Source organism: Caretta caretta, chromosome 4 (assembly GCF_965140235.1).
Source record: "Caretta caretta isolate rCarCar2 chromosome 4, rCarCar1.hap1, whole genome shotgun sequence".
Classification (NCBI taxonomy): domain Eukaryota; kingdom Metazoa; phylum Chordata; order Testudines; family Cheloniidae; genus Caretta; species Caretta caretta.
In genome coordinates, this window is record NC_134209.1 from 79,550,939 (window position 1) to 79,574,144 (window position 23,206).

The 23,206-nt window shown below is 40.3% G+C and overlaps 1 protein-coding gene across 1 annotated transcript in view; it reads left to right on the plus strand.

Annotated features, from left to right (window-relative positions):
• Positions 1-20,421, plus strand: part of ANXA10 (annexin A10) — a 124,185-nt gene extending 103,764 nt beyond the window's left edge. Inside the window, exons 6-14 of the mRNA XM_048847234.2 lie at positions 3,452-3,565; positions 5,126-5,216; positions 6,039-6,118; positions 12,324-12,377; positions 12,505-12,598; positions 13,880-13,975; positions 15,354-15,412; positions 18,506-18,628; positions 20,286-20,421. Coding sequence (XP_048703191.2) covers positions 3,452-3,565; positions 5,126-5,216; positions 6,039-6,118; positions 12,324-12,377; positions 12,505-12,598; positions 13,880-13,975; positions 15,354-15,412; positions 18,506-18,628; positions 20,286-20,354 — 780 coding nt within the window. The 3' untranslated portion in view covers positions 20,355-20,421. The remainder of the gene's footprint in view (positions 1-3,451; positions 3,566-5,125; positions 5,217-6,038; positions 6,119-12,323; positions 12,378-12,504; positions 12,599-13,879; positions 13,976-15,353; positions 15,413-18,505; positions 18,629-20,285) is intronic.
• Positions 20,422-23,206: the final 2,785 nt, after the last annotated feature.

Here is a 23,206-nt window from a genome sequence, read left to right on the forward strand (position 1 = left end):
GGGAAAGGAATTTTAACAGGTGTTTTCCACCTCACATGTGAGTGCCCTAATCACTGGACTATAGAGTTATTCTCACTCTCTCTCATCTACTTAATACTTAATTATTTAGTACAAAGTGGAATGGCTTCAACAAGAGAGATTGAAATATACCCTCTTCCCCCCACCCCCCAATAATAGAATTGTAGGACTGGAAGGGACCGCAAGAGTCATCAAGTCTAGTCCCTTTCACTCATGGCAGGACTAAGTATTATCTAGACCATTCCTGAAAGGTATTTGTCTAACCTGTTCTTAAAAATCTTCAACGATGGAGATTCCACAACCTTCCTAGGCAACTTATTCCAGTGCTTAAGCACCCTGACAGGAAGTTTTTCCTAATGTCCAACCTAAACTTCCCTTGCTGCAATTTAGGCCCATTGCTTCTTGTCCTATCCTCAGAGGTTAAGAAAAACAATTTTTCTCCCTCCTCCTTGTAACCACCTTTTACATACTTGAAAACTGTTATCGTATTCCCCTCTCAGTCTTCTCTTTTCCAGACTCAACTAATCCAGTTTTTTCAATCTTCCCTAATAGGTCATGTTTTCTAGACCTTTCATCATTTTTGTCACTCTTCTCTGGGCTCTCTCCAATTTTTCTGCATCCTTCCTGAAATGTGGCTCCCAGAACTGGACACAATACTCCAGTTGAGGCTTAATCAGCGCGGAGTAGAACGGAAGAATTACTTTTCATGTCTTGCTTACAACACTCCTGCTAATACATCCCAGAATGTTGTTCACTTTTTTTGCAACAACGTCACACATTTGACTCATATTTAGCTTGTGGTCCACTATGACCCCCAGATCCCTTTCTGCAGTACTTCCTCCTCGGCAGTCATTTCCCATATGCCATAGTCTAGTGGTTCAGGCACCCACCTGAATAGTGGAGAACCCTTCTTCAAATCCCTTTTCCTCTTCAGATGGGGAGAGGGAGAACTGAACTAGGGTTCTCCCATATAAGTACCCTAACCCCCGGTTAGTGTTTAAAAGGGAGTCCATCTCCTCTTCATCCCATTTAGTATGGAGCTAGGCAAGCACATAAGCCAATCTCATAAGAAATAGCTCAGGTATCTAAACCAACATGCTCCAGGAAATGGGTTCCCAGTTGTGTATCGAATGCAGAGATAGGTTCCTCCCTGCAGCTCAGACATAGACGCCTAACTCTGGGAGAGTGGCAGGACTTAGGCACCCCTCTCCTCAAGCAGCTGCTGTTGGCTAGTTTTGTCAGCTCCCTCCCTAGCATGCTGGCTTTTGTGGATCATATTCCAGGTGCCTATCTCTCTCCATGCATTCTGTAGGGAGTGTAGGCATCTAACCCGGAATTTACAGTGATTTAGAGGTACTTAAAAGTTAGACAGTGTGATGCTAAGAATCTGGGTCCTTTGTGGATCTGGGTCCTGATGCCTGCTTAGTAGTGTATAGGAAATAAGTGAATAGGTATCCACACAATAACACATCACTACTGCAAGTGACAAGCTTTTTGGCAGTCTTAAGAGTTGAAAGCCTCAAACAGGTAAGGAGTGAGTGAGCATGGACATTCTCATCCCCTCAATAAGCACATTATAGATCAGTGCAGAGGCATGCATATGGGGCTGTGGAGAAGCTTCCAGTGCCATCATACTAGTTTTGTTAATCCAGTACCTTTCACAAGTCCTGAATTCAGTTAAAATAAAAAACAAAAAGGGAGAGACATACACTAACTGCCAATAACAAGATTTCTCATTGTCTGGGAGTGAATAACACTGGGGGGAAAAGTCCCTAGAAATCTCCTATACCCCAAAGAAAGAGTCTATGAAGAGAATCCTTTAGTAGTGAGGAAGAAGCAGTATGTAGTTTCCAGGGGGAAGATTCTCAGCTGAGGATCTGCCCCAAGAAGTATAACTATGTGATATGTCACAATATGCAGCAATGTTTTTATTTTCCCATGTATATTACAGCTCCATGTTCACTGTTAAAAACAACTAGGGGGACATTCGCTACTTAGCACTTACCCATAAGTCTCATTAACCTTAACAGGAATCAAGTACTGGTATCCAAGAGACAAAAGTCCAGCAAATGTGATAAATGCAAATGGGCACATTCACTAAATAAGTCTAGTATTCACAAAGTATAGCAGAGGAAGGGTGCTGGAAAATAGGGAAAGATAAGCAAAGATAAAACCTTCCCTCATGTTGCCCCTCTCATCAGGGACAGCTTCTTTGCCATTTTAGATTCCTGACTAAACTCCAACTCTTCTCCCTGACATATGACTAGAGGAATTTTGGGCTGAAAGGTTTATTTCAATCCAAAAATGCTGATTTGTCAAAACAGAAATGTTTTGTAGGAAGGGGTTAGGTTCAACAAATTTTTGTCAAGAAAAGTTCCTCAGGTCCAGGATGGAATGTCAGGGAGGAACAGGACTAAGAGAGATTATAGTCCTGTGGTTACAGCATGCCTCTGGCCTATGTAACAGAGTCCTTGCTCCAAATCACTGTGTCTCTTGCTCCGTTTTGCTTGCTGAAGCTGTTACATTTTGTATAAATAATGAACTATTGCTTGAGAGAGTGACTGACTATAACTTAGTGGCTAGGCCACTAACCAGAGATGGAGGTTCAAGTCCCTGCTCAAATGAAGAGTTAATTTTGTATGCACTCCAGAAGCACTCCAGCAAAAGAGATTGAAAGAGTGGGTAAGCAGACTAGCCAATAGTCTGGTGGTTAGGGTACCTAGGTTACAAAAACTCACATTCAAGTCTCCCTCTGCCTGATTCAGATCATTCCAGGCAAGTGCCATAATCACCAGCCTAGAGTCGCCTATTTTATTTTTTTTTTCATGAATAACTTCAAAAAGGTCTTGGTTTCATCCAGATGTGGAATGAGTCCATTCTCAAAATCTTGACAAGTTTTACCAGCTGGGAAAACTGTTTTCTGTCCAGCTCTACATTACAAACCTACTTACAAATATAGTTGAGTACAACCCATAAAATATAGCTGTGGTGACTTCCCGCAAAGGCTGTTTCCATAGACACATCTAAGGGTCTGGGTTCATAAAGATTTGCATACACAAGTTGAGGGAGAATGTGTCAAAGCAGACTGAAGACCCTTTCAAAAATTTGGCCCCAAATGTCTTTTCTTACCAGTGTCAGTCTTTTCCATTTCTAAACATTAGGGGTTTTTTCACCTATGTTCTAATTAACCAACATTGCTGTGTTCTTTTTCTTTCTTGATGTACAGTAGTCTTGCCCATATTATCAACAAGGATATGCACAGCTTTGAGAAGAGTTTTTGTTACTTAACTGTAGCCACAATCCAACCTGCAGGGCTCATCTTTTTATTATATCACAAAAATAATTGCTAGATTTTATTTTTAATGCTTTCAGTTATTAATATTCCACTGCACAGCAAGAGTACCGCAATAATCCTGATTATCTTTTTTCCAAGGATTTGATTATGGACCTGAAAGAGAATCTCTCTCATCACTTCAAAGACATTATGGTTGGCCTGATGTATCCACCTGCATCCTATGATGCCCATGAGCTCTGGCATGCTATGAAGGTGCTTGTCTAACTCAAAAATACTTAGACAATTACTTATAGGCAGTGATTACAACAATTCACATCTGTTTCATAGATTCTTTGACATATAACTGAATGATAAACTGTTAAAAAGGCATTTCTCAGTTTAGTGGGAGAGAAGAAATATTCATTACTATACAATTTACATGTATTTATATATTAAAGGCAATATAAATAATCTAGCCTTAAAAATACAGCAATCATTTAACAGATAAATATAAACAGATAACTGAAGAAAATAACATATTTCTACAGTATGGTTTCTTAACTGAAAAGTAAGGCCCTGATCCGGCAAACGCTTACACATGTTCTTAGATATGCTCATATGAGTAGTCCCATTGAATCTTTCTCATGAGACTACACACGTGCATAGGGCTAAGTGTTTGCATGATCTGCACCCTAATACCTACCTTACTCTTTTATAAATCAGTGACTATCCTTTAACATTTTAATTTCATTCCCATTTTCAAGGCTAGGAACTATTTTATTGTATTAAGCAGTCATTGCCAGCAAATAAAATGAGCACCAACTTTGTCATTTTTTTAACAGTTGATATCAAGGCACATTTAGAGCTACTGGTATATTTTTAAAATGATGATTAGCAGTGAGATTATTATAGCCCATTAGTAGCTTCAGAAGTACTATTTTTATCACTATTGACCAGGATTGGCAAATCTAGAATTTTTCTGCATTTGAATCAAGTTTGTGCTTTTTTTACACTCTTGTACCTTAATTGTGGAGTCAATGAGATTACTCGGATGCTTAAAATAATGCATATACATAACTCTGCAGAACTGAGGCCTTGCTGGCATACTCTTCTCCTGTTCTAAATGCAGAATTCTCATTGTCATTAACAAGAGCTGTATGCACCTATCAAAAGTAGTATATGTAGCATCCACTCACCTGAATTCAAACTCTCAAACTGAAGTCAACAACCTTGTGGGGAAATGTAATGATTTGCAATCCTACATGGTATGACAGTAATGAAGAAGTATTTCATGTAAAAATCAAGTACTGTTGTAAACATTCCAAAACATACTTTTAAGTAATTCCAAAAAAGAGAAACTGGAAGCACAGCATGTTATTGATGTTCAAATACATTTCAAATTGTCTAAACCCCTAGCACAATTAGGGACAGCATGCTTGATATATGCATTTAATTCTTTACAGAGCCCCACATATTTAAAAGGGCTTTATTGCTCCCTAGGAATGAAATTCATCCCAGTGCATTTTCCCCTTTGGTAGGGCATTGTCTCACTCTCCATGTTGCCTTAGCAATAGGACACTTCACATGCTTAACTTTAAGTGTTAGTGTTGGAGGTTCAGTTTTAATACTAATTACACTAAAGCTAATCAGTAACCCTGAAAAGACTGAAATCAGTACTCTTATTAACACGGAAATAACCCATAAAAATAAACCATGAATTCCTCAAACAGAGACTATCATTCTTTCACAGTCCTTGACAAATATTACAATTGTATTGGAAGCCATTATCTCTACTAGTAATGACCTTGCTTGTTTGCTATTTTTTCCTTGCAGGGAGCAGACATGGAAGAGAACTGTCTTATTGATATACTAGCCTCAAGATCAAATGGGGAGATCTTCCAAATGAAAGAAGCCTACTTAATGCGTATTGTTTATTTTATTTAAGTATACAGTAGCATATCCTGCAAGGGTCCAATTCTGACTAAGTGTGTTCTGGATATAGTTGCATGACTGAAAGAGCTAGACTTCCAAAGATGAATTCTTAAAGCCAATTGTTTTCCCTCTTTCCTTGTTTCAGGATAATTGTACATCAAAGGCTGAAGCAAAATGTATAAATCAAGTTTAAATTTTTATTTATTATCATAAAAATATCTCAGTATTTTTAGACATTCAGGATTCTGTGATCTTTGAAACATCTCTCAGTTGAAACATCCACAGACTGATATTTTTGGATTATAACTTTTGGAGGAAGATTAAACTCTTTAAATCTTTAAAGAGAAGGAGGGGTTTTGTTTGTTTGTTCTCTATCTTATAACTATCTCACTAATTCTACAGTAACTGTCATTTTAGGCTTGAATCCACAGTCACTGTTTAGGTAAAAAGTCACTGAGGTTCTTGCTAGCAGCAGAGACCTGATCTTCTTAGGTGTTTAGGCACCTAAAAATGCAGATAGGCACCTCATGGGATTTTCAAAAGTGCATAAGCAGGTTAAGTGAATTAGGTGCCTAACCTGCTTAAACTCTTGTGAAAATCCTTTTGAAGATCTATCCCCACATGAGTAAGCCAATTTATTGCTCATTGCAGAATGAAAAGTGTTAAAAGACTTGCAAATGTCAATATACTGAGTATATCTTTTATTCTAGTTACTCATTGCTGTTTGTAAATCTTCACTAACATTATTCAGAGAATATTTGTGCGTTCTACAAATTACACGTTTAACACAAGTTTGTTGTGGTTTTCACCCCAGAATACAACAATGATCTTCAACAAGACATTTATTCTGAGACTTCAGGCCACTTCAGAGACACACTTATGAACCTCGCTCAGGTACTGTACAAACTCAAAATATGTTCTACATTTTTTTAAAATGCAGAATCACCTTCTAATATTGTTGAAGGAGCCTCAGATTTTAAATTGGCTACAATTAAAACTAATCCATGCTCAATATGGTTGAAAAGCTACATTTTTGAAGGAGCTGCAAAAAGGGGAAAGATTAGAATTTAAATTCTTTCATCTGCTTTCACTTTGGTTTTTGAATGCAAGTCAATTGAGTATTTTATTGAACAAGAATCTGAAAATTCCAGCGTCTGACCCTATGCTCGGAAAAGAAAGTATCTTCATATCCAAATGGGATTTTCTTTCACAAGCTCTGTTTTTTTCATTAATGGAGTGTACTGTCCATATTACGGTTTGTATGTCACATAGAAAAATGGAGAAATAGCTGGACTGACTATGCAAGAAATTATTAAACAGATCTTTATATTCCTTCTGTTTTCAAAAAAACATGTTCTTTGTGCTGAAGAAATCTGCCACACAACATGCTGTTTACACTGTGGTTGTACCTCATGCAGGAAGATTGTCAATATTATTTACAAACTTCCTGATCCTGTAAAGTGCTTGAGGGCTTTTTTGTTGAGATATGGTCAATTCTCACTAAATTAGGAGACTGTCAACAGCTCAAAATTGGTGATCAACTCTTTACAGAATCAAACCCTAAAGTGTTGTGCCATAAGGCAAGGGACAGAAGATACTGGGGACAGTAAATGGGGACAGTAAATACTGTTATCAAAAAGACACAGAGGGGGAAGATGCCTTCATGCTAGTGCCCTAATTAATTTTGTTTGTATTTCAGGAATTATTACATCTTAAACATCTAAATATGTTTAGCGTGAAAACTGAATTGGGAACTTTCACAATATGGGTCAAAAGCAACAGGTGCACTGTCAGAAATCTACATGTACCTTTGTACCTGCATTTGTTTTTACAAATAGGTACACAAATGACTGTTTGCACATGGCAAATGGAGAGCTGCAGTCAGAATGGGCGACTGCACATTTTTATGGTTGCACCTGGACCAGAAAATTTGACTCTATATTAGTATTACATGAAAAAAACAAAAAACAGACAAAAAACAAAACAAAAAAACTTCTACATTAAAAGAACACTAGGGTTGACAAGTCAACCAGCCAAAAATTAGGAAATACCAGGATTAAGGTTTCCTAAGAAATTTTATTTTGGCTCCCTTGTGCATATGCATAATGATATAGTCTTATTGTGGTTTTTTGCCACATGACCCCTTCCTCATTCAGGGCACAGAATGCACAGTGTTCATTTAATAAACACTCAGTATTTCCCTTTATCCTGATTATTCAGCATGTAGCTGCATGCATTATTTAGCGAGTACCATCAAGCCCTGGACATCTTTGAAAATTTTGGTTTATGTGACTTTGCCAGTACCACATAGGAACTATGTGGAGAGGCAGGGGAATATCTAATTTTTCTGGGTGGCATTCAGTTGCTTTAATCATAAAACCATCTGTGACAGTGCGCAGGGAGTGAGTACTTATTGAAAATCTGGGGGAGGGTAGGTGCAAGTTCCGCCCTCATCTAAAGACTCCTCCCCCAGCCTAAGAGGAGGAACTACTGAACCCAGGTCTCAACTGAAGTCAGGGGGCAACTGATGAATAACAGGAATGGGAGTGACGGTAGGACTGCCAACTCTGACTGAAGCTATTCCAGGAGATTTTTTTTCCAACATGACGTAATGTCATTTTCTTAAAATATCCTATTACAATCTCCAGGATTGCTTTCAACTCACCGGGAGATTGATGCCGATTCCTGGAGACTCTAGGCCTCTGGAGGTTTGGCAACCGTAAGGGACGGTCACAGGGTCAAAAGCAAGGAAGGTGTCAAGGTTCCTTCCCCACTCTCAACTCTAGGGTACAGATGTGGGGACCTACATGAAAACCTCCTAAGCTTACTTTTACCAGCTTAGGTTAAAACTTCCCCAAGGTACAAATTAATTTTACCCTTTGCCCTTGGATTTCCACTGCCACCACCAAACTTTATCTGGGTTTACTGGGAAACGTAGTTTGGACACATCTTTCCCCCAAAAATCCTCCCAACCCTTGCACCCCACTTCCTGGGGAAGGTTTGGTAAAAATCCTCACCAATTTGCATAGGTGACCACAGACCCAAACCCTTGGATCTGAGAACAATGAAAAAGCATTCAGTTTTCTTACAAGAAGACTTTTAATAGAAGTAAAGGAATCACCTCTGTAAAATCAGGATGGTAGATACCTTACAGGGTAATTAGATTCAAAACATAGAGAATCCCTCTAGGCAAAACCTTAAGTTACAAAAAAGACACAGAGACAGGAATAGTCATTCTATTCAGCACAGCTCTTTTCTCAGCCATTTAAAGAAATCATAATCTAACACATACCTAGCTAGATTACTTACTAAAAGTTCTAAGACTCCATTCCTGTTCTGTCCCCAGCAAAAGCAGCATACAGACAGACACAGACCCTTTGTTCTTCTCCCTCCTCCCAGCTTTTGAAAGTATCTTGTCTCCTCGTTGGTCATTTTGGTCAGGTGCCAGCGAGGTTACCTTTAGCTTCTTAACCCTTTACAGGTGAGAGGATTTTTCCTCTGGCCAGGAGGGATTTTTAAGGGGTTTACTGTTCCCTTTATATTTATGACAGAAGGAGACACTGATCAGAGAACCCCAGACAGCATCCTCTGCTCCCCAGTGGTGTCCAGGGAACCAGTGGATGCATCCCAGAGAAACACTGCTTGGATATGTGATCTGAGGGAGGAGTGAAAATAGGCCTCACAGTCACAGAGCACCTCCCCATCCAGCATCCTTCTCTTGGTATGGTGGATGGCCACTTTGGCCAGTGGCAGGAGGAGGTTGATGAGGAGGTCTCATGACTTTGTGGGGCCACAGCTGGGGTGTGCGTAAATCAGGAGGTGCAGTGAACAGTGCAGCCATAACCTAAGGAGAAGCTGGAAAAGGGGCTGCAGCCTGGCACACTCAAGATACATGTGCACCAGGGTCTCCCTCATACCACACAAGGGGCAAGAAAGGTGAACTGCACCAACTACATGCCCATGCTCATGGCTCCGTGAACACGCTGCCAACTAATATCCCCCACGGGCCACAAGACCAATGTGGAATACAGACTGGCCCACCAGAGTTCCTCACCCTCCATGGTGGTAGGAGATCCCACCACTCGACGGCAGGGTTGGACACCAGGGTGAGGAAATGAAAGGTGTGGAGCACACGCGTGTACACCTATGCATTTTCTTTTCTTTCTTTTTTTTTAAATCAGGGTAGTGCACAAAGACCCCAATCAGGATTGTTAGGGATTGTACAAAAATATGAAGGCCTGGCCCCTGTTCCAAAGAACTTTCAGTCATAGTAAGTCTTAATGATTAAGGCACTGATTCAGCATGATTCTTAAGCATTTTACCCAATTTTAGGCACATAAATAGTCCCAATGAAGCCAAGGTGACTTCTCACATTCTTAAGGATAGGAAAGTGCTTACACACTTTACCAAATTAGGGCCTAATTCAATACCATGTAATTTTAGGTCCTTATCCTGCCAACATTCATGCATGTGAGTAATTTTACATACAAGAATAAAGGGCACTACTCATGTCTGTATTTGCAGAATGGGGGCCTTGTTTGTACAGAATCTTTCATACAAACTTTGAGGAATATTCTCAATGGGTGTAAATCAGCATAGGTTCATTAACTCCAATTAAACTATGCCAATTTATACCAGCTGATGAATATGGCCAATTCATACCAGCTGATGAACTGGATCATTATCTCAAAATGCTCTGCAGAGTTAAACAATAAATAACAGCACATATTCTAGCAGGGAGGAATGGCAAAGATACAAAACATAAGTTCAAGGTTGAAAAGGATGGTTTCTGATGAGGTTCAAAATGAGATGAGGAGTGGATGACAAGGAGAGAAAAAATATTATGTTCCAGATGTAGGCTCTGCAAAAGAGAGACTTTTTCCTTCTAATGTTCAACAGATTTTCTCCCTGGTGATGAACTCCTTGCCACCCCAAAAAGATTGCACAATATCTTCGTTCTTACCCTTATTAAAGCCAGGGTAATTTTTTCTTACAATCAGGACAAATACGAAACATCCTGCCCTATAATCTGCAGTCCTCATTGTCAAAACACATTGCCACAAATATCCCTAAAGAGGCTGACTGTGGATCACCAAATAGTCAGGATCCCACCAGCTACTCATCTCAGATTCTGGAGCCTAAAAAGAGCTCTGGAGAACTCCAACTGCACTGTTTCATAATGTGCTTCTTTGTAAGTTTTTATCTGCGTGTGAATATTACCTTATATATGTTAATAAAAACAATTGTAGAAAAGTCAGATGACACTTAATTTAAAATGTTATCCTTTTTATTTTTTCTCTTTTGGATAGTCTTGGAGAATAAACTGGACAATGTTATAGATTAAAATAGAAAATTAGATTCTTTCTACCTATTTCTATGTAACCTATAGAAAGGATGTCATTCTGTATCAACGGTTTCTTTTTTTAAAATATTTTCTAAAAATTGTATTGGTTTACTATTAAATTCTGGGGCCTTGATCCTGCAATTGATAGCACACAGACATTTATAATATGGGCCAATGGGGCTCTCTGCAGGAGCAGCAATCTATCTGATTGCCATAATTACAATACTGAGACCTATAATACTTTTCCATAAGGGAAAAGCATATGTATCCCCCCCGCACTCCACCACCACCAATTAATGGGTAGTGGCAAAATCCTTCAGAAGAGGCAAGCTTCTGGAAGGCTTATTACATCCTAATTAATGTAATGTACTTGGATCGAATTATAATTATCCAGACTTTTAATATGACATGAAGAGTTGATCTATTTTGCCCCAGGTTTTGGCATGGATATGAATTAAAATAACATCATTTTCTGGAATTTAAAAATAAGAATATTGATGCAGTTTTTAGGATTCTCCTGATTAAATAAGGCAAGAATAATCCTTTAAAAATGTAACTGTAGGGTTTTTTTGTTTATGTAAAGCACTGCTGCTCAGTTTTTATTGTCCACTTGTCATATTTTTCCAGTTTCATATATTCAATCACAGGAAGTCACTACAGCATAATTTCCTTTAAGCAATTTATCTTGTCATTAAGAACTTCATTCTTTGTTCTGTGCAAATTCTTTACAATTTAATTAAAATGTGAATTAACATATTTCCCAGGCAACAGTTGAAAACTGGTCATTCTAGAAGTTGGCAGACAATATATAATTTTAATCCTTACTTTCACTTTTGTAGCAGAATGATTGTCAACGCCAAACTAAAATAAATTGCTTCAAAAACATATCATTAAGGCAATGATTAAGTGCTGTCTGGGAATTATGACTCCTGCAACCTGGGCTTATTTGTATCCTTACACTGTAACTATGATTAAAAGGAGTTATTCTAAAAGACTTTTCTTTTGTTACAACTAAATAAATCTGATCCTAGTGTATTAACTAAATCATATCTGCTTGGTTTACAGAACTGCAAAGCCAAAAGAGCTACGGGAGAATAAACTGTATTCTCTTTTGACTCATACATCATCAAATTTGTCAGGCAACTTCTCAATCTTGAATATTAATTACAGGTGATGATGGTAACATGCAGTGTAAAGCAGATCGATCACTATTTGATATGGCTGATCTTGCAGTTTGGACAGTGAGAAAAAAGTGTGTGGTTTTTTTCCCTGTAAAAAATAGCAAAGTTATATGGACATATCAATGAAAAATAAACTGGAGACACAAAGATGCCATTTGTACAGTTATTTTCCACATCATAACCACATGTTATAATAACTTTATAAACAGGTAATGTCATCTAGTTATTCACTAATTTTTCTTTTATGTAAGAAAAGGATTAGTTAAAAATGTAGTCCCACAGGGAACCCATCTGTATCCACCTTTATGACTACTTCCTGTCATCAGTCCCATCATGATTCTAGAATTCCTCCACCCTAAGGGAATGGCCCTTGGACAGATGCCATAGCAATTCCAGATGTAACCTCTAGAATATTTTAGGGCTCTATAGACCAGCTCTACCACACACCATTCTTGTGTAAAATCCTGGAATGGATATCTCAGTGAATGAGAAGTAGTATTATATAAAGACCATCTCATTCTCTTGCAGTCATTTTAGAAGAACTTACAGAGGAAAATGTTTTAACATTTTACAGGGAACCCGAGAGGAAGGGTATGCAGATCCTGCTATGGCTGTTCAGGATGCAATGGTAATTACAATCAGCTGTCAGTTTCTCAAAAATAACAGAAAACAAATATGTAGCTGTTTGAAAGTCTTGTTTAAAGGGGTTTGGGACTGATGATCTTTTGCACCTTGTTATTATTTTAATGCCTTAGGTCCTATGGGAAGCATGTCAGCAGAAAACAGGGGAACACAAAAACATGATACAAATGATCTTGTGCAACAAGAGTTACCAGCAGTTGTGGATGGGTAATTATCATCACTTATGAATCCAACTTCTCAGTATTTTAATGTATAATGGAAAGGGAAAATATAGCTTACAGAGACAACAGGCATAATTTTAACTAGGCACACAGAAGCTGAATTCACAAACCAATATTCAGATTCCAGTGCAGTCTGAAACAGGAGCCTGAGCCTACATTCTTTGTGCTCCCAAAACTCCAGCTGAAGTTAATGGGAGTTTTGGGTGTACAAGGACTACAAAGCTGAACCCCGTGTAGAACAGATAGTGAAAAAAATGCATCACAGAAATGATAGTTAAGGTGACGGGCTAAGTCTTCAGCTGCACTGACCTCACCAGTGGTGCTGGAACTAGGGAGTGCTCCCACGCCCCCTGGCTTGAAGTAGTAATAACAAACACCAAATGCATGGTTTCCATGGTCAGCACCCCCACTATAAAAATTGTTCCAGCACCCCTGGAGCTCACACTCAATTCATCTGGTGGGGGGGAGTCAAAAGTGCACTGAAGCCACCGTTCCACTTTTCCCAGTCTTGGGGGGCAGAGAGGGCCAAATACCCTCCACCCCCCACCCCCAAAAAAACACCCAACCAAACAAGTGACAGCTGCTGGTTGGAAACATTTTAATGAAACATATTTTTGTCACAACATGGTGTTCCATTGAAGCTGATACATTTTACAGAAACATGTCAATTTTGACATTTTCTATGGGAAGGCTTCTGAGGTCAGTGCGGACTCCCCAGTTGCTCATGTGTAGCGAGAGAGTGAGATGAATCGAAAACCTGACCTTTTCAGTCCAAGAATGGACATTTAGACACAATTCCATTTTGAGAAAATGTTCCAAAAGTTTTCGTTTTGTTCTAGTGTGGAATGAAAACAAATCTCAAAATGGAATTGTCATTCTCCAGACAGCTCTATAGCATAAAGGATGGACTAATTTACTTCAGCTTGTAATGCTCTCCTGGGGGATATTACATCAACAAGGATAAGAAGGAACATACTCCTAACCCCAATCCACCTCATGGGGGATGTGGGCAGGTGTTAGTATAGAGCTGGCTATGCTATTCTCTACCCCACACCCCCATGCTAAGAAATTGCCAGATGCCCTTTTAGGACAGCTTTCCAGCTGCTTTGCTCCAAGTACTGGGTTGAGAATCTGTCCCAATCTCTCATTTTAGATTAAGTTTCATTTTGGGGTAATAGACATGTCAAAAGTAAACAGCAACAAAACGGCTGGAGCTAGTTTCTACTCTTAATACAGAATATAAATAAACATATTCATTTCTTTCAAGTTTTTCAGGAGTTCCAAAATATCTCTGGGCAAGATATAGTAGATGCTATTAATGAATGTTACGATGGATTCTTTCAAGAACTGCTGGTAGCAATAGGTAAAATAAAATGATTATTTTACACTAGTGATAACTTCTTAATAAATATACAGTATAGTACATCTGGTCCATTAAAAGGTACAAATATAATCTTTTTGTGCTATTTTCCCCACTAGTTAATTTTCATATATGGTGTAGAAACTTTGAACATTTGGAAGAAAATCAACCAACAAGTCTAAGGCTATATAGAAGAAAGGGCATTTAAATTGTATCGTAGGTTGAGGCTAAAAATTAAAATGTGGTCACTGGATTAGGGCTGAGGAGAACTGGATTCTGCTTCTGGTTTTGCTACAAACTTCCTGTGTGACCATGGGCAAGTCCATTAGGCACTGATTCTGCTCACACTGAAACAAATGGCAAAACTGCATGTCTTCAGTGGTGTAGGATCAAGCTCCTAAATTCTCCGTGCCTCAGTTTCCCCATCTGTAAAATGACGGTAATCATGGGCAATGCATCACGGAGGCTGGGGGATGCTAACCTTCCCCAAACCTCTGTTAATGCTCCCCACCACGGCCCTGGGGCCAGGCCGTGGCAGGGCTCAGAGCTCCCCCAGGCGACCAGGGCTTGGGGCAGTTCCGGCGCCTGGGCCGGTGGGCTGGAGATGGCTTGGGCATGCAGGCTGCGGCTCGGAGCAGCTCAGGTGGGCCAGCCAGGATCCATCTGGTTGCAGTGGGGGGGTTGGGGCTCCTCTGGCTCTGGCGGAGGGATGGAGAGCCGGGGGGGGGGGAGGGAATGGAGTTGGGGCAGGGCCTCCAGCGGAATAGGAGGGGTAGGGGGCTAGGCTTCCCAAAGGGGGGTTCATGAGTCGCCCATGGTGGTAATAATACTTCCCTACCTCACAAAGATGTCATGTGGCTAAATTCATTAAAGTTTCTGAGGCACTTAGATAGTATGGTGATGAACACCATAAAAAATTTATAAATAAATAGCAAATTATTATGACTGAAAAATAAAACCATGTTCTTAAACTACCAGCATCCTTAAGATGAACCACAGGTAAAGCTGCCCTGCCTGCTGGGGGGAAGGCCCACAGCCAGTACAGAAACAGAGAGGCTCCTTCCAGGTGGCCTGAGATTAGAATTTTATAATCTGCACTTTAAACAGGCAATTCCATAGGATTGAAAATTCTGCCACCTCCCATTGAATGAGTATTGTTAGGTAAACATTTTGAGGAGCACCCCAGGTTTTTTCTAAGATAGAAGGGGCAACCTGACCCACAGCCATGAACTGTGCAATGTGAGAAAGTTTCTATCAACCAGTATCAACTCGTTTCACTTCAACCCAATAAGCACCCTCAAGATCACATAAACACACCATTGATGCAGTTTTCTGAAAGTCTCTAATATTTCTCCTTTTCTCCATAACATATCTCTCCTAGTTCTCTGTGTTCGAGATAAACCTTCCTATTTTGCATATAGGCTTTACAATGCAATCCATGTAAGTAGCACTATTCTTTCACATATTTTAAACAACAGTTTTACTGTCTCTATTTTGAATGAGTTAGCTCATTTGCTTTAAAAGGGTTAGGGTTTTGATAGCTTCCACTGTTAAAGTGTTGCTTGCTTGTTTTAAAAATTTTGGTAATGTTATTAATTTCAAAGTCATAGTGCTTGATCAACAGATGAGTTTTCTTTCAACACTACTTGTCCGTTAACTGCATTGACTTTTTGAAAACAGAAAACCATCATTTTGTATGGACTGCATCTCCCCCTGGTGTGCAAAATTCAAAGCGCACTTTTTATTCAAGATGATCTATTCTTATTATATGACTTTCCGCTGTAGAGCTTTAATAAATATCACTGTGAATGGCATAATACAAATGCTATAGTGTGAAAATACTAATCACCATGTTTTCAATTGGACTCCATTTACATGTGCAAATCCTAATATTTTTATGCACATTAGCTTAAAAAAATTAATATTGGGTGCAAATGTGGGTATCTGCATATGTAATCAGAAGTATCCACAAATACTGCATAGGGGTAAAAATACCACACGTGTTTTTCTTCATATTGTGTGCTGCTGTTGTAAATTTATGTAAAGTATTCATGATTTAAAATGTTCAGAATCTGAGCATTTTCATATTTTTTCAAATTCAAATTTGATTCTATTTTCACAAAATTGTTGTGCTAAACCAGGCTCATTTTTGAGTGAAATGTGCCATTGTGCAATTATTTCTTATTTTCACAGTCAGATTAGATTTTTGAGAAAATATATTAAATAAAATTGCAGAAAAAATAAAATAAATTTGAAATAAATTTCTCAGTTTCCTCCTAGTGCCTAGTGATTGATGTCAATGAAATGCTTAGTGATATGGTATGCTGCCAATAGTAGACATTTTAAATCATATTCCATTCCACAGTGCATTAATCAATCAGATTGTGTCAAACTTTTGTCAGATTTCTATTTAGAATATTGCATGATTAGCATCAGTCTGTTAAGAAAGCTTCTAATATTTAGAACTATGGTTTCCGTAAAATCCATAATGGGTTGTCAGAAAGATTTTAGTGCACCCACAAAATAAGAATCAAATCCTGTAAATGCAGCTTTCTGAGTATCCCTTACTACTTTATTCTGTTAGTGTGAATAGCTAATTGATAAATTCAACCTGCCACCTTTAAATAAACCAACATTTGTAATAAGTAAATATTTCCCCTGCAACCTTCAAAATTGTTTGAATTAGTGTTACTGTCCACTAGATGTCACCATTCCTCCAGAAGTGTCCTGAAAAAGAGCACTGTCTAAACATGAAAGCTTGTCTCTCTCACCAACAGAAATTGGTCCAATAAAAGATATTATTGTGACAGGTTTGGTTACAGAGACCCCCTTGGGACTGTCACCTCACATACTCAAACTGCCTCTGAGCTTGTTTTCCCTGCCAGCTTGGGACTCCAGAACCTTGCCTTGTTGAGCCTGACAATGCTAGTCTGCTGCAACACAGCCCCAGGTCCGAACCACGTCCCGAAAGCTACAGGCTTTAACTGAAAGCCACTCAGCAGGTACTCCAGCACCCAGACACACAGCTCCTAGTTGGATCCAAACCCCAAATAAATCTGTTTTACTCTGTTTAAAGCCTGTACAGGGTAAACTCATAAATTGTCTGCCCTCTATAACACTAATAGAGAGAGAGATACAGCGGTTTTCTCCCTCAGGTATTAATCACTTACTCTGGGTTCAATAATAAACAAAAGTGATTTTATTAAGAATAAAAAGTAGGATTTAAGTGGTTCCAAGTAATAACAAACAGAACAAAGTAAGTCCCTAAGTAAAATAAAGCAAAAACACGCAAGTCTAAACCTAATAGATTAAGAAACTGAATACAGGTAAATCTCACCCTCAGAAATGTTCCAATAAGCTTCTTTCACAGATTAGACACCTTCTTAGTCTGGGCCCAATCCTTTCCCCGGTACAGTTCTTGTTAGTTCCCGCTCAGGTCGTAACTAGGGGATTTCTCATGACTGCAGCCCCCTTTGTTCTGTTCCATCCCTTTTATATCTTTGGCATAAGGCGGGAATCCTTTGTCTCTCTCTGGGTTCCCACCCATCCTTCTAAACGGAAAATCACCAGGTTTAAAATGGATTCCAGTATCATGTGACGTTCACATGTCCTGTGAGTCTTCATTACTCAGGGGCTGGCACCCACATATACAGGATGGCTTACAAGTAAACAGAGCCATATACAACCAATTGTCCTAGTTGATGGGAGCCATCAAGATTCCAAGCTACCATTAATGACCCACACTTTGCATAGTTACAATAGGACTTCAGAGTTATACTTCATATTTCCAGTTTCAGATACGAGAATGATACATTCATACAAATGGGATGAACACACTCAGTAGATCATAAGCTTTGTAAGATACCTTACAAGAGACCTTTTGCGTGAAGCATATTTCAGTTACATTATATTCACACTTATAAACATATTTCCATAAAACATATGGAGTGCAACATCACAATTATCTCACCCACCTTCATTCTCACCATTCCTCCATGCAGAATCCATCTGAGAAACTGAACAGCTCACGTGATTCATGGTTGGATACAAAGCATTAGAGTTCTAAATCACTGATTAGAATCTGATGGTTGTTCGGCAACCTATGTGAAAAAGGATGGTGGTCTCAGTCTAGTCTTAAGTGGACAAATTACACATAACAAAAGCCACCATCCCACCTGGCATTCTTGTTGGCAGTCTCAACAAAAATGATTAATGACTGAGGCCCTGATTCAGCAAAGTACTTAAGCACATGCTTTAAAAAAAGAAGTAGTAAATACAACTGGCCATTAATAAGATAACACGGAAAAATTTGAAGTGGCGTTTGGAGTACAGATTTTATCTCAGTTACACAGTAATATGAAATGCACTATTCATACACAAGAAAGCTTAGTATAGTAAAACCCCTGTACACTTCAAACTTCTGTCAAATCCAGAATATATATCAAGATGATAATTTGCTCATTTGCACATAATATTAATATATTCAGATAGATAGACTCAGCCAAGTTTCCTCATATCTTTCTCCTCTTTTAGGAGTATGGTTTCCATAATAAAACTGTTATCAGGATTCTGATTGCCAGAAGTGAAATAGATCTGATGAATATAAGACGACGATACAAAGAGAGATATGGGAAATCTCTGTTTCATGATATCAAAGTAAGTCACTCTATACTTTTCCATGTATGCAGTACCTAGTTCAATAGCAGAGTTTCATATATCCATATGAGAGCTTTAACAATAGTAAATGTTGAGTTAATTCTGAATCCTAATCTAAGCATTTGATACAAAGGCAGAAGTAACAATATGCTGCCTGAACTCATGTTACATCAGTTCAGTGCCTCTGACTACTTTTAGTAAATGAACAATAAAGATGAGATAATACTTCCCACTAAATTCTAATCACACTTTCATATTATAGGCCTGATTCTGTCCCATCCCGCCCCCTCCTGGGGACAGAACTGCCTGCTGGGGAAATACTTTGCAAAAAGTTGTTCCCCTACTGGTATAGACCTTGTGGAGCAGCTCTGTGGTCTTCCTCCCTAACCCCCTGATGTGAGGCTGTGCCCAGTTTCCGTTTGGAGAGGGAGGTGATATGGCCAAAGCACCCTTTTCTCTGGGTATTCTGAGCTGTAGAGCAACCCATAGGTGGTCATACAAGGTTACTGAAGTGATGTAAAATGACCTTTGCAGTTCCCTTGCCTATGCTAGGCCTCTTTTGTTAATCACGTGGCAAAACTAATCTTGGCTGAAAATGTTCAGGTATCCTTGCCACATCCACCATGAAGCACAGTACCAGCACCATGCACTACCTGGGAGCATTTTAAATGTATTTGTATTATTTAGCCTCATCACATCTACCCTAAAACAGTGCTTCACCACCCCTAAGGCCCCTCTTTCATTAATCTAATTAAAGCTGATCCTGCAATCAGTTTGTCCTTGATCAGCATGGACCTGTTTCTATCTTTAACCTTATAAACTTATTGTTATGAAGCTAGATTTTCACTTCCTAGCACATCTGTTTCCTCTATAAACAAACAAAATCCTGCATTACTGGTACTCATACTACTGGGAAAAATTCTAATAAACATTCAGAATGAATCTGATGCCAGTCCCATTGAAGTTTTGCCATTAACCTCAATAAGAGCAGAGCAGGTTCTGTGTCTGCAGGATCTAGTCCTTTATTTTATTTTGAGTTATTTTCTTGAAAACATGATGGGCCAGATTTTTATTTGATTTACAGTGATGATTAAGAGAAATCAAAATCATTCCTACTGTGTGTGTTGGGTTTTTTTACATAGCAACCACCAGAAAGAGCTATTTTTCTTGTACTGTCAGTCCCATATCTTCAGACAATCATGAACTGTATTGTTGAATTCTTGTAATATGATTCAGTGCAGTAAAAACCTTTCCAATGTTTTTATGATTTTTTTATTATTATTTTTATGAGAAAATATCTACGGCTAAGATTTTCAAAACTGATCAATGAATTTTCAGTGCTCAATTTGAGATACATTAAAAGGACCTGATTTTCAGAAAGAACTGAGCAGCCACCTTCTGAAAATCAGACCTTGTAGGTGCCTCAGGTTGCCCCTTCCCCCACCATCCCCCAAAAAAAGAGAGATCCAAAATTACTAATCACTTTTGAAAATCTTGGTCTAGAATCTTTATGAAGCATTGAAAGTCTTGTGCAAAACCCACAACTTCTCAAATGTCCTCCAGTCCGTCATACACAAAAATGGTTTTCTTGGCTGGGGGGGGGGGGGGGGGAGAAAGAGGAAAAATTATCATCACAAAAAGATTCTTTCCCTTGCAGCATTTTGCTTCAGGACATTATGAGACAGCTTTACTTGCCATCTGTGCTGGTGATGCTGAAGATTATTAAAGGAAGAAGATAATGAATTTTGAAAGCTGTATGGATCCATTTTTAATAAAAATCCAAGCCAGGCACATTTCCTATAACTATTGGTTATTCCTGCACTATATAAAAAAGTGGACGAATCAATAATAGATATTTTCTAACTTTAAATCTTTTTAAAAACAAGACAAGTGTACAAACTTGTTTTGTCAGGAATATGATTTTTCCCAACTTGTGAAGAAATGCTGTTACTGTGAACTGCATTATCTAATGTCAAATTAATACATTCTATTTAACTAAAATGTATGTGTATTATTTTGCTTTATGATGGGGTTTACAGACACCACGCCAACTGAATGATGGAGCAAGAAGGCCCTGCTCCTCCACAGCTGCAAAGCATGCTTCAAATGGAAGACCTGTTTAAAAGGGGAAATTGACGCTCAGGGGGAGGGAGAGAGCAGAGAGGCTGTCTGTAGGAAGGAAACAAACAAGCAAGCCAGTTTGTAGCACTAGCTTCTGGGACAGAGGATCCACAGGGGAAGGCTGGACTATGGGTAAGACTAGTGTGGGTAAGACCATAGGCGGCGAATCATATGGGCCCATGGTGCCTGGGCACCAGGAATATTCCTGGCCCAGGGCCCAGCTCCAGCAATGTTTGAGGCCAGGTCTCTTCCTTGGCCCCACCTTCTGTTCCTGGGCGCTCCCCTGGGCCATTTAAAATGGCCTGGGGCCCCCACCCGCCACCAGCAGCGGAGCTGAGCAGCTTCCTGCCTGCTTGCTACACATAGGTGCCGGTCCCTCCCTGCAGCCCCTGGGCAGGGTGGGTCTGTGTCTATGTGCACTGTTCCTGCCCCAAGCGCCCCTGCAGCCAATAGAAAGCTGCAGGGGCAGTGCCTGGGGGTAGCAGAGCACGGAGACCTTAGCCCACCCTGCCTAGGAGCCCCAGGTGAGCGCTGCACCCCCTCCTTTCCCACACACCCACTCCTGCCCCCAAACTCCCTTCCAGAGCCTGCACCTCCACACCCACTCCTGTCCCCAAACTCCTTCCCAGAGCCTGCACCCAGACTCCATCCCGGAGCCTGCACCCCAGCCCTCTACACACCTCCCACCCCCAAACTCCCTCCCATAGCCTGCACCCCTGCCCCAGCCCAGAACCTGCACCCAAACTCCGTCCCAGAGCCTGCACCCCCACCCTGTTCCCACGCACACCCTTCTGTCCTCAAACTCCCTCCCAGAGCCTGCACCCCAGCCCCAGCCATCTGCACACCTCCCACCCCCAAACTCCCTTCGAGAGCCTGCACCCCCACCCCTAGCCCACAGCCTACATCCCTCACCCCCACCTCCTACCCCAGCCTGGAGTCTACACCCAGCACCCAAACTCCATCCCAGAGCCTGCACCCCAGACCCCCTCCACCACTCAAACTCCCTCCCAGAGATCAACATCTCACCCCTTCTGCACTCAAACTCCCTCCCAGAGCCTGCACCCAATCCCCTGCCCCAGCCCAGGGCCTGCACCCCAGACTTCCTTCCCCCCACACAAACTCCCTCCCAGAGCCTTAGGCAGGTCTGGGTCGGAGTTTGGGGGGGTGGGCTCTAGGCATTCTGGGCACCACCAAAATTTCTACAAACCTGCTGCCCCAGGTAAGACCTGAAGAGAGAACAGGGGAGGCTGGTCTGGTGTACCTGCAAGAAAGAACTGAGACACACTTCACCCTTTCGACTTTGAGCCCTGAGCCAGAACCTGGTGGAGAGGGAGAGCTTGAGTCCCCCTACTCTTCCCTTCCCTTTTGTCAAATCGGGAGAAACTGGGGAACACTGGGAGATGACTGACTGTAAGTTGGCCACCAGCCCCTCAGCTTGCCTGGCAAGGCCATCCCAGGACTTTGGGGACTTTCGAGCCATTGCCTGCCAGCCCCCAAGCACAGTTGCCAACTTTCACACAGTAAATAAGCACCCTGACTTTTGCAATAAGCCAAAAATCAAGCTAATCCCATTTCAAAACAAGCCAATGCCTAAGAACTCCAACACTTTATGTACTATATACCTCCGGCATGCAGTCTGGGACTGTGGTGGGCCCACTGTGCACCCCTGACTCTTTCCCGCTGCTTGCCCCCGCCCTTGCCCCTGCTTGCCAGGAGCCAATCAAAAAAAAGAAGCAACAAACTACAAGCCAAACAAGCTACGAGCCAAAAACTAGCCAACAAGCAACTCAAGCCAATTAAGCAAAAAACAAGCCCAATTTCTGCATTTTTTTCCATGGGTTTGGCATGTCTGGGGCGCAGGTATCTGGGAAAGGGCGGGCCCCCACAGCTGAGCTCTGGGAGGGAGGGGGCAGAGAAGCAAAAACTAGGTTGTTGTAGGGGTTTCTTTAACTCTCTAGTCCTAGGGAAATTTTTGTGTGTGTCTGTATTGTTACAGACATACTTGCTGACAGGTATTTTGAAATAAATTACCAAAATAATTGAAACTGGTGTGATTATGTACGGTTATTTGGACAAATAAAATTGGCAAATTTTGCAGAATTTTAAAATATTGTGTGCAGAATTTTTTATTTGGGGGCACAGAATTCCCCCAGGAATATTCTTGACTAGTAAGGTACTATTTAACAAGAATATAGGTGGAATAATCTGAGCCTAAATCACTTTGGCCCCAATTCAGGAAAGCATTTAAGCACATGAGGTGGAATCCCTTAAGCACACAGGCTTAAGTGCTTTGCTGAATCAGGGCCAATGTATTGAACACTTAAATAGTAAATTGCTCTTTTGGCTTTCCACTTCTTATTCTTTTATATGACCTCTCTGGGCTTCATCATGCCAGCATTTGCACTTCTATGAGGTAATGCTTTAAGCAAAACCAGGTGCGTTTGAAGGAAGACAGTT